Here is a 12,943-nt window from a genome sequence, read left to right as displayed (position 1 = left end):
TAATAGGAGCCCTGCTAAGAGGGAATTACAACAGTCAGTCTGGTGTTTGCTAGGACATGAAGGTTTTACAAAATGTTCTGGGGCATGCAGGGAATCTACCCAGATTGAAGCTAAAATGCTTCTTTGCCATATCCAGCGCTAGGTTTACAGGTGAGGCCAGAATAATTCACACATTCTTTTACTCCCAGCCAAGTCTTTTGGCTGAAACAAAGACATGCAAAAGGTGCAGTGTCAAGTTACAAAAAAAGAATCCAGGTAACAGGGTGCTCAAGATTGCATCTGCTTTTTTTGAGAGAACAGATTTATAGTGTCCTATTTAAATTATTCTTTACATTAACATGAGAAACTGTGCAAGTAGCCACAGCACAAACCTAGTGGCTTTAGGGGTTTTATTTTTTTATAACAAGACTGCCATCAAAAATTACAAATTCTGAGGGAAAGAGATTAGAACTGTAAAATGTAGGTGTTCTTAAAATGAACAACTTGATTTGTTTTCCAATGGCGTTCATCTGCAAAGAAGGAAGTTACAAAACCATCGGTTTGCTTTCAAGAAAGCTGTTATAGACTGTGTGTAATGTCTGTATATTTTCAAATTGCAGTATTACCTGCCCCTCCTTTTTATCCCAGTTCCGTTTTGAGACTATGCGAAATCAGTTTCCACACTGACACCTGGTGGTAGTTCTGTAATGCTGTGTTGCTGTGAATGCTACACATGGCTATACTGCAGGTTTAGGTATTAGGTGCTATGCCCTGCAGCCCTCCTGAAGTCTTGCTGACAGCTTAAAATGTAGGATGATTGCCATCAAACCTTTATGCAGCTTTCCACAGAGCAAGGAGAGTAATGAGCAAAGGAGTGATTCCTCAGTATTAATCTCATTTTTCTGAGCTTAAATATTGCATAATTAATGTGTCTGCAGTGCATGAGGGAAATTACAGTTAGTTTCTTTCCTGAGGAACTGTTTTAAAAGTGAAGTGGCGTAGTTTATGGAGGTCCAGTTTTACTGATTATATGTACATTGTGGAGAGTAGAGTAGCTCAGGGCAAGGGCCACATCACACGTAGTCACATCATATGAATATATCTAGAGTCCTGGAGCCATGGTGATATTTGACTCATCTGGGCTCCTCTACTAATTAGGCTTTCTGTGTATCGATAGAATAAATAAAAAAGAGCCATGACAGCTCTTTTCAAGATGAACGCAGTGAATGGTTGCAAGGTATTACTCTGCCCATATCCTGTATGTATCAGGTTTATTCACTTCCATTCAGAAAATACCTCAGATAGGATGACATGCAAGAACAACTGGATCAAGAAAAGGAAAATGCGAGCTTCTATGGTGTCATGGCTCTATGAATAGATATTAACCCCCTGTCAAATTCATGACTTTTTTTTATATATAACACATGCTATGAGCATACTCTGTTGAGAAGGATGTTTGTAAAAATAGATCTGAGTCTCCTTAGTGGATAAAAACTCAAGTCCCTCCTGATTTATTTAGCTTTGGTTCAGACTAATTCCATTGTGACATTTGTGAATTCTCTAGCTACTCCTTAAATGGTAATTCATTTTATGGGTGTAAAATTGAGCAAAGTATTGCTTTTTATTGCCGAAGTAATGGCAGACAGTGGTTGGTCTTAATAATATGAAAGTTAGTTTCAGGTTTAACTTTTCTGTGAGTTTTCTGTGTGGACCTGAATAGTTACACAAATTATGAAAATTCTGTTAAGTAGTTCATTCAGGCATGTAGATAAGAATGGTTTGCATTTAAGTAACTGCTCATTAATATGGATAATGGTAAACAGTTCAAGAGTTTGGCATCCAAATCAGATAGTTTAATACAGTGCAAAATTCACTATAATCAGTGAAGAATAAAGAGGGTCATTCAAGTCCCAAAAGACTGCAAATTATTCATTATATTTTATCTTTTAGGCAAAACAGCTTTTTTGAATAGTGTTAATTGATCTGATGAATCTCAAAGGATGGTAGTATACTGTTTAATTTCCATAATACATAATTGCTGAAAACTGCTATAGTAATTTTATTTTTTGTGATTTCAGATTACTTTTCATATTTGTGCCTGTATATTAACCCAGTTTGTAGAATCAATGTCAGTTCTTTTGAACTTCCTGATTTTCTTCTGGTGTTTTTTAAGCTCATTGTTTTCTCTATTTCTACACATTTCTGTATATTGATCATTTTCTCTTTCTTTCTGCTCCGGGTAAACAGGCATTATTGAGACTGCGGATCACCTGGATCGTGAGACTACTTCACATTACTGGTTGACTGTTTATGCAACAGACCAAGGTGTTGTGCCTTTATCGTCTTTCATTGAAATCTACATAGAAGTTGGAGATGTTAACGATAATGCTCCTCAGACAACAGAACCAGTTTATTACCCAGAGGTCATGGAAAACTCACCTAAGGATGTGTCCGTCATTCAAATTGAAGCATTTGATCCAGATTCTAGCTCAAGTGAAAAATTAACATACAAGATTACAAGTGGAAATCCACAGGGATTTTTTTCAATAAACCCCAAAACTGGTAAGTACAATACAGTATTTTAAATATGAGTGAATTGATGCTTTTGCATAAATACAATAAATGGGCAAAATTATGTCTCTGGTTTAACATTGTTAGCAGGCCTCAGGTAGTTGCGGAGATAAGCTGCTAAATTTGTATCAGTAAATGATACAAAACATTAAGAGTATCTGAGAGTGAAACAGTTTGTTTAGGGTATTTGACTTCTGCACCCTTTTTGAGGTTGTTTACCTCAGAGTAGCTCAGCTTTAGTCGGCTCAGTGTCCATTTTGATTTGTACTGCAGTAAATGTGCTCTTGGAATCTTAGATTAGCTTTATCCAAATTGTTTTTAGCAATCTCTGTCTTCCAGTTTTCATGCACAATTTTTAAGTCAGTTACTGCCCCTGTCCCCTCCAGGTAATGTTAGACAAGACAGTGCAAGCCATTTATTAACTACAAATTCACTTGTCCCAGTCATGAGGGACTCTCTGTGTTACTAGCTGTTGCCATTGTAAGAGACAAAATCTGGAAGTTAATTTGCAGTCATGGCTGATGTGTAGGGGAAAGAAGGTGTGACTTCAGTGGGGGAGTTTAGAGTTGATTGGAAGACTTTGGAGAAACACACTGAGAGTTTAACAGGAAAGTACAATATGAAGACAACTGACCTATTACCAGAGAGGAAATGAATGAAATAATCCATTTTAACTGAAGCTGAAGAACAAGTTTAAAAATGACATAAAAGCTGCCCACCATCCTTTGCTTATGAGTGAATGCAGAAAAAGTAGTAGCTGTACTGGATGTTATTTTCATACATCTTTTCTAATATTAAAAAAGAGGCACCTGGGTAGGTAGGGCACAGCTTATCTTTTCATATGTTGCACTTAAGTCCCTGTGCTGAGTACAAATTACAGGAGACTTCTGATTCACTCAGTCGGAAACTTCTCAGAATCCAGAGATTTTTAGACTAAAGGGATTATGTAGAAAGCCAGAATTCCACATTCTGTGAACTGCTGCTCATTCATGGTTGGAACTTAAGGAGATTTAAATGAGCAGCAAAACCCTATGAGTGAGAAGTATGTTTTGAAGATAGGATTTACACTAGTCTTCATTATGTTTCATGGTTTTAGCTCAGTGTAAAAGAATTGCATGCTATATAAGCTGCAGTTGCTGCGTCAGCAAAGCTCTGAATGCAAACACAGGTATATTATTTGGATATATATATATATTTTACAATAATTTCTTGGTCAGTGTGTTCTGTATCTGCTTGTGAGACATTGCTAGTAGGCATGCAGGAAATAACATAAGCAACAAAAGGTGTGAGCACAGGTAAGGCCTATAGCTGCTATATTTACAGAAAGATTTGTTCTACTACAAAGTCAGCCTGGAGGTGTAAAACAAGAAAAAATTAAAATCAGAGTGTCCTAAAGAGAGTGCAGTAACTACCAACTTATTTTTATTTCTCTTTCCTTCTGTGTTCTCACATGACCTGAAATGAATATTTTTCTGATCATTCTGTGTACTTGCCTTCCTTTCTTTCTGTTTTAGCAAAGTACTATTGCCTGCTGCTTTGATAATCCTTGTCTCAAAGAATGATATTGATTTAAAAATAGCAGAAGTAGCCTGAGAGTTACCTGGAAAAAACTGACTGGCTTTGTTGCTCAAACTGAAGTGAACATAAGCTCTGCCTACATTTACACTTCATTATATAATTGGCCAACTGTTGTGGGGTATCATGTGCTTACTTTTTCTATACCGTATTTTTTTGTATTCCTTGATCCTTTCCATCTCATTTATGATTTTCCACACTCTAGTTTTGAGGTGAAAAAGTATCTTTATTTATTGTATAAGGGAAAAAAAAAAAAAAAAAAAAAACAGTTCAGGAGGACATTGTGACTTATCTTCAAATTGATCCCATAGTTTTTCTCATCAGAATGATACTGGTGATATCACTTATGCTAAAAAGCGAGCTTAAGGGAGCCTGCACACTACATGCTGAAGTGATGAGGAATACTTAATAGAGTGCTAATAAAGATTTTCTGTCAAGAGAGTTTCTTACCTGCCTTTATTATGGCACCATACTGCAGAATTAGGCAAAGTGGTCCAGAGGACTTGTCTCAGACCCATGTCAAAGGGGAAAAATAAATGAAAATAAATCAGCCATTAATTAATTAAGCCAGGATACAAGTACTGAAGAAGAAATTTCTCTAATTTACATTCAGCAGAGGGGAAAATGTTGTCTTTAAAGACAATTAAAATTACAGTGATAGGTAGATTCTTCATTATCTGCTATTGTTAACATAACAGTGCTTGACATACAAAGATAATAAACATACAAAGGAGGGAAGGAGAACAGGTGGATGGACAGAAGAGAATCCTCTTAGTGTTTTCTGTTGTATTCCCAAAATACACTGAAGTAAATTCAGTGAAAACTAAGTAGGTAGCCAAAGTAAATTGTCTTCGTGATATATAGGACACTGGGTTTCATGTCATTGAATGGTCAGTATTTTTTTCCTTGTGCGTGTTTGGTTTGAAACTATGAATCTGCAGTAGATACTGACCTAGTCAAAGTTCTTATTGATCACTGGGGTTTATCAGGTTTGTTACATCCCAAGTCTCTCATCCATCTCCTGCAAATCAGATGCATTTCAGCCAAATAGATCTTATTAGTGATAAAAGCTCTTTAACCAGGACTGTTAAAAATCACTTAAAAAGACATCTGTTATTGTTGTAGTTATAATGCAATGTATTTTATCTCCTTCAATTAACTAGAATAGAATATGCCTGACTAGAATTAGTGAGATCAGATCTGGTCTCATTTGCTTTTGCAAATACATCACCCTTTTGGATGTTGGAAGCTATCATGCTGTAAAGTATTTTCAGAAGATAAGAAACTTTCACAGGGTCCCAGGTTTTGCTTCCAGTTAAAAGGGAGGTAGAGCTGGAATATGGATCAAGTTGTTAACTGTGTATCATTATAACATTGAAAGCGGCAGAATAAAAGAGTTAAACATGTGTTACGTTTATTGCTTTGGTTGCCTGTGCAGTCCCAAAGGCAGATTGAGGACTGCAATGGCATTTGGTCCAAGTATAGGAAAGATAAGTGTTTGGATTCTTAAAATACGCTGTCAGTGACTAAAAATACATTTCAGCTGATACTGTGTTGTTGTCTCTTCTCTGTGTCAAGGATCCATCTTCTTCTGTCTTTTATAGAATTTAACACTATGGTGCATGGCTAGAGCTCTTACCCATTAGAGTAATAGAGATTATAAATAGCATATAACTTACATGAGGTAAAATATGTTTTCTGCATGTAGCTAATTCATTTCTAGCATTTTTAGCACCTAACTTAAGATGTGTTGTGCAATATGCCTAAGTTTTAGATGGAGAAATTGACATGGATCTGTGTAGCGAATAAGTTCGTCTTTCACAGGAAGAAGTTCTCATGAAAAGAACTATTGATTAACTGAACTATTTAAAGAAAAAAAGGATCCTTGCTTAAGTGTTATCTATCTGCATACTTCTTAGAGTGATCTGTTTCAGAGTCTTCAGTAAATCTTCATTGGCACTTGAAAATATCTTTATTATTTTAAGTATTTATAAATAACTTCATTGAAAATAAACATTGCAACATTTTTCTTTGCATGAAGAAGTGTTATTTCACTTTTTGAAGCAGAATATATGACAGGACATTGCATGACATTTTCTAATATTTTCAGGTGTTCTTGGCCTTCGATAAGTGAAATATTTTCTTTAACTTGGGAGTTCCCATGTAATGGAAAGAAAAAAAAAAAAAGCTGCTGCACCATGTAAGCTGGCCAAATGTAATAATAACAGTCACTATAATATTGTTTCTAAGAAGGAACTAGAGTATAAATGAATTTCACAACTTGCATCATCAGCTTGAACGCAACTGTGGATGAGTCTTTGGATTTCTCATCATTGGAAGTGTTCAAAGTTGGGTTGAATGGAACTTTGAGCAGCTTGTCCCTGCCCGTGGTAGTAGGATTGGGTGAGATCTAAGAGTTAATCCCAACCCAAAGTATTCAGTGATGCTATGTAAGCCATAGTAGAACTTTATTTAACGTCTTGTGCTTATAATTAAACACAGAGTGAATTGACAAAAATTATAGAGATCCAAGTCATTTTAATGTGTTTGGATATAAATAGTTGGAATTGGTACAAACTGATATCAATTCAGAACACATGTTCTAGGATTAAAATGCTTAGTCTTACCTCTTTTAACTGGAGTTTAAAGAGCTCAGAGTATCAGGAAATATTTGCTCTTTTAGAACCCTCATGAAGTGATTTAAAGCAAAAGATGTAACAGTAAATAATTTCTGTTTGTTCTTCAGTACTCGGTGTATACTTCTTTTTATGATATGTGAGGTTGCTGGGTTTTTTTTGTTTGTTTGTTTGAATGTTTTCACTTTTGCATTTTGTAATTGAATTCTAGCAAGGTCACAAGTACTTGAGTCAGTGGAATTCCACTGGCCTACCATTGCATCTGTTTTCGTTCAGATTGTACTGTTTTGCCATGTCATTATTTGAAAGATGGCTGCTCCTCAGTGATACAGGCTTTGTCATATTAATGCATCAAAGTTTGCTGAGAAAGGCAGTCTAAAAGAAGCCTGTATTGCTTTCTTGCAAGTGGTAATATATGCACTGGAATGGCAAAGCAAAAGTAGTTCCAAATTCTCCTCAGTGTCACTGAGCAAGAGCTAATCAGGTAAACATAGGGATAGGAGGAAAGACCTTTGCACATTTTTTTATTACCTTGTCCATTATTCAGCCCAGAAATAATTTCTGATCTTGCGAAATAAATTTTCTTTTGCCAAATTGATAAGCTTCCTTCTACTTCCCTATGACTTATGCTACATTTATTGTACTAAGTAGATTTGACTTGGAGAAAGAACAGTAAATAACATTTTCTTTAGTAACCATCCCTCACTTCAGAAATTGAAAACAATAATGGCAAATGAGTCAGGGAGCTATTGAATGTTGTGTCATGTAAGGATTTGGGATCAGATTTGCAGAAATGCTGAGAGCAAAAGTGTAACTTCCTATGCCTTGATATGAGAATTGGTACATAGCTTCAAAAATCAGACTTGAATTCATAACCTGAACAGGAAATTAACCAAATTAATTCACAGTACTTCAATTTTGCAGGTATAAAACAGGAATAATTGCACTACCTAATTGCACAGGAGCATTGTGATATATCCCAGTTCATATTTATGAAGCACTTGCTGTATTATCTCAAGAATTCCACAGTCATTCCTCTAATTAGTAATCCAGTAGTTAGGCCACTTAGATAAGGCTTTCTTACGTGGGGGATTCCAACACAATCACTGAGTAATTACCCATTTTGGAATCTACTGTATCCTGTTCTCTGACCCTTAATACATACGTACAAGATAGTGAAATTAATATGACTTGGTCATCTTGAGTCTGGAAAGTTTGAGTGACTAAATCTGAAAATAGAAGTATGTTGTACAGGATTTAATGTTACTTGATCCTACTTTTGCTCTTTTTTATTCTGTGTTCTTTTTTAACATCTGATATTTCTGAACATACTTATACTACAGTGATCCTGTGGCGACTTAGGACTGTGGCAGTCTGATTCCTGAAATTATACCATACCTCAAAAAAATGCATTACAGAGTTAATATCAACATTTAAGCTGTGCTGAATTAAAAACCCTTTTTTTAAGCACAGTCCTACTGTAAAGTGCTATTTTAATATAGAAGTTTTGTTTTGTCAAGCACAAGGATTAAAAATTGTGTAACATTGAGTCTATGGACCTTGTTCTCAGTTTCTCAGTGTCTTGCAATCACTAGAGCTTTGTGATTTTATAAAATGTTAGTAGCACTTGGAGAAATCATCTGCCTCACTCAATTATATCAATTTTGCACTGTTTGTTGCCTTCAGAGCAGTATCCTTTCTTGTGTATGTGGCTGATTTGGTGATTGAAGTGAAATAGGAAATGGTTACAGCTGCATACAACTTCCATGGGTTTCCGATGGCACTGGAGAATGACTTAGTGAGGAAGTGAAGGGTCAGTGAGTGTACAATAGCATGGGCTTGATTTTAACAAAGGAAATCTTTGTTTAACTACGTGCGCTTTTTAATCCCAATTGAGCTAATATTTTAGAACTTGAATGAAAGAAGGACTACTTCATTACACACAATTCTGATTCAAAGTTAAATAAAAACCCCAAAAACTGCAATTGTTTTTCTTACTACTTCAGTTGCCAAACAGTGCCAAACTTCAATTACTGTTCACTTGTGTCCCAGTGCTCAGAGAGTGTGTAGCAACCCATATGTGTCCAACTGTTTGCTTGTCACGTGCAGAGAAAATAAATCGTTTCAGTACACCATCTCTAGAAGAGATTTTTTTCCTTTACCTTTATTGAATATGTGAATGGATTTTACCCAAATGCTTGTTAAAACTCTGCAACCAGAGAAGGTTGGAGGAGTAGACAAAATAATGTATAGGCACACATTTGGAGGAGTTAATTCTGCAAAAACCTAATTTTAGCTGCTTTTGGAATATTGCTTAAAGCATTTGAAGATCTGTGGTTGAACTAGTTGTTTTATTTTGAAGCTGGGAGGATAAGCTTATATCTGTGAAATTTTTAATAACATCCTTCTTTCTGCAATATCCTGGGATTTGACACTGGAGAAGATAGACAGTTTGCTGTTATAGGTAGCTTTCTTCAACAATAACAACAACAACTTTGGAAGCACTTATGTAGAGATTATTTCTTTTAATTTGTGAATGTTGCTGTTATTGACTTACACCTCATTAGATAAAGGAGCTGGGAAAAACAAAGGAGAAACAAGGTTCCAGTGCAGTGACCCTTCCCCTCTCCTCTTTCTGTCCTGGAACGTCACAGTCTTCAGGTCATATTCTTTGTTACACATACTGTGTAATGAAGTGAAAATTTAAATGAGATTGAATCTTTCTCTGCAAAATAATTATTTAACTTTCTCATGTCCTGATGCAGGAAGATATTGAAGGCATATTCCTATATATCACTTACGCCTTTTGAGCTGGAATGCATAATGTGTGAAATTAGAGTTTGTCTGTTGATGAGGAATTGTTATGAGCCACTTGCCAAGTACCAGCTTCACGCAGTCTTTTGGAGGTATCAGGCTTTCCATGATAGGTTCTCTGAGTAGCATGACTGTAGTGGAGTTTGTATATGTACTAATGCTATGATATTAGTATTGATTGATTTCCTATTAAGAGAAGTTTATTCAGTCAGAAATAGTGCCCATGTCAACAGCTATATTGGCTTGATTTTTGAGTGGTGAAGATCAATATTGAAGTAATATGAGCTACATCTAAGTATTGAGATGTTCTGTTTTATGCTTACAGCGTTTTATGGTCTTTACACATTCCAGTCCAGTGGGTGGTCTCATTTGTGTAAATATAGTCTTAGATGTACCAGGATAACGGGGATCAAAACCCAACCTTTAATGCTTTGTTTCCTTAGTTGCTGTAGTAAGCGAGACGACGTATAAAACTAGTACTTTTAATCAGTTTTCTGGCATCCTGTAGGGTTATTTCAAAACTTTTTACCAAGAGGAACTTCCTCATTATGAACTGATATATGCTAAAACTTTAATTAGACATTCTTACTTCCTACTTAATTTTGAACACCCAGATAGAATTTTTCAGGAAATGTCAAACAGTTCTCATGGTTTGAAAAAAATAGAACCTCATAGTACAGTGTACTTTCTACTATTCCTTCCAATGATGTGCTTCATTGTTTGTAGACTTTTATTAAATGCCAACAAGAGCTCAATAGCTTGTCATATTACTAAGTTGTTCTCAACTAATGCTGTCTTTATTTATTATTTGCTGTGACAGCACCAAAACAGAGACTGTGTGGTGCATTTTACCTATCTTAATAAAAACAGTTGAATTGCGCAAAAGCAGTTTTGACATCAAATCAGTAGACAACATGGAAGCCCGCTGTAATATTTTCTTCGAAATCATATATTCTTAATTATCAATAATAACTTTTTAAATCTCCCATTAAATTTTAGGTTGTTTATATAGCAAGGTTCATTGCCATGCATGAAGGCTTGGGTTTTTATGATTGTGCCTGCTAACTACAAGTCTTGATGAATGCTTTCAGTTAACTCAATGCAGAAAGATGAAAATTAGACTTTGTTCAGCTACCTTGCATTTCAGACATTTACCAACTGTTAGTAGCTTTACCAGCAGAGCAAAGTCCAGAAAGTTCTTTTTTTTTTCTTTGACAATTTGCCCGTCTCCATTAATCCACATGTGTGTTTCAGCAGTTTTATGGGAGATTAATCATGGAATTTTAAACAGTGACAGAGGAAGTGGCCTCAGGACTAACCTAAATCCTCTAATTGATTTTAAATATTTCTCTCAATTAACTGTGCTTTTTTTAAAAAAAAAGTTAGTTCTAGCCGCAGTCAGCTAAAAACAGTATTTCATTGCTCAGGAAAAAGTTTGGAAAAGGAACATGGGGCTTCTTTGTTCGGTTGCTGTAAAGACAGCAGCATTATGTTAGGTTTGCAAATCACTGAAGGTGTTGTTGGGTGATTTTGTGGAAATAATTCTACACATACTTATTGAAGATACATGTCTCAAAATGAGACAATAAAGAAGAGCAATAATGATAAAATAAATATTAACTTCTGATAGAATTCGGGTTTTAAATGGGTGTGGCTTTAGCATACCAAATCATGCTGAAAGCAAGGGTATTTTTTGCAAGGTCAGAAAGGACGTAACAAAAATTTATAGTTTTCTGTTAATAATAAGAGTAAAGCTGATTCAACAGGAAACTTATTGTCATTGCTACTAGCATCCTTTGAATAATTGTATTTGGATTTAGGGTTTGTATTTTGTTTTTTTTTTCACTCAAAATTATTTTAAACATCTTGAAGTACTGCTTTTTTTCTGTGCTTTTATCTTACACTGCTCATGACTCCCAGTTCTGTTCATTTATTTTTTTAATTTTCCCAGGTACAAGAGAAAAAAACTACCAAACAAATGTGATTGACAGTGAAACTGGGTATTTACTAAGTGTTCTCAATTACTCAGGATGTCAAATCTTAGGATTAGGTTTGTTATGCAGGTGTTTTTGTGGGCTGTGAAGTAATTATTTGTTCAAATATTTTCATAATTTCCCAAGCAGTTTTGATAGTAAAAGAATTACTGCAGAAATAGTTATACCATTGTCTTAATAAATACAGACTGAACGTGAAATACTCCATGCCTTATTAGAGCGCACAACGCTATGTCGTCAATTCTGTACATTTGAGTAGTTTTTATAATTACATAATCACTAAAAACAAATTTTATACTTTATCCAAAGTCTAGTTGAAGTTCCACAATGTTTATTGACTCATTTATGGAAATTGGTTTTTTCCTCCTTATGCCATAAGTTAATAATCTTTGTTGCCTTGCTCGCTTTTGCTCTGTGCTTGCATTCACCAAAATGATTAATGAGCACTCTGATCAGCGAATTCCAGATCTTTGTATCTAGCTGCTGTTAAAATAGTTCAGGGTGGTGATTCTTAATAAGCACAGTGTGCACACACTGCTTCCAGGAAGTTACATTTTCTAGTCATTGGACTGAGTAATTAAACTGCCCAGCTTCTGATTAACTTTGTGACTGGTGGTATGAAATGTCACCCATAAGATGAAGTAGTTTACTTCTTGCCCCTAAATACGAAGGTTGCAGTCTGTCCTAGTCACTTGTAACAAACTCGTAATCACTGATATTATTGTACTTCAATAAATGCCTAATGTGCTGACACAAGCTAACCCTTATGGACTATGCTCGTTTTCCTGACACGGATTCACGGATTGAGATCAAGATCTCAATTATTTGTTTCTTTTCATGGAGTACTATGCAAAAAGCAAGCTATTTATTCATCAGGTGTGTCAAAAATGATTTTTTTTTTTTGTGGATGAAAGCCAGAGAATATTTATCAACATCTGAAACAGGAATAAGGAAGTGCCTAAATAAGACAATCTGAAAAATCAACAGAGACCTTTTAGACCTTTCAGGCTCTGGCTTACCTAGCAGCATTTACACTGTGGGAATATCCTTCTGGCTTCTGCCTCAACAGCTGCAGGTGGGAAGTGAAGGGAGAAAGCTCTAAACGATGGTGCTGGTTAAATGCAATCATCCTGTACTTAACAGGAAGGGAAAACTGATTTCAGTACAAAATACAAGGGTCTTAGTTTTGATTTTTCTAAAGCTAGCTATAGGGTGGTACAACTCATTTTTGTAAAATAACCTGGTCATGCATAAAGTTGCATTCCTTAAACCACAAAAGTGGATTTTAGCTACCTCCAGATACTAGGGGCTGGAAAGAGAAGGCCTCATAGTGGCTTCATTATTTGTGCACTTGTCAGTCTTTTGTTAAAAGAA

General features: G+C 35.5%; 1 protein-coding gene across 7 annotated transcripts in view; it reads left to right on the top strand.

Annotated features, from left to right (window-relative positions):
- FAT1 (FAT atypical cadherin 1) overlaps positions 1 to 12,943 on the top strand; it is a 101,694-nt gene that overhangs the window by 31,657 nt on the left and 57,094 nt on the right. For all 7 annotated transcript variants that reach the window (XR_014945398.1, XM_085545296.1, XM_085545295.1 and 4 more), the window contains exon 3: positions 2,227 to 2,541. Coding sequence is in view for 6 of the 7 variants with exons in the window: in XM_085545296.1 (XP_085401422.1) it covers positions 2,227 to 2,541 (315 nt within the window). In the remaining variant the exon portion in view is untranslated. The remainder of the gene's footprint in view (positions 1 to 2,226; positions 2,542 to 12,943) is intronic.

The sequence above is a fragment of the Coturnix japonica genome, chromosome 4 (genome assembly GCF_054131305.1).
Source record: "Coturnix japonica strain WE chromosome 4, WE-NBRP24, whole genome shotgun sequence".
Taxonomy (NCBI): Eukaryota; Metazoa; Chordata; class Aves; order Galliformes; family Phasianidae; genus Coturnix; species Coturnix japonica.
The sequence above is the reverse complement of the archived record's forward strand: the minus strand, read 5'-3'. Positions and strand labels throughout refer to the sequence as shown.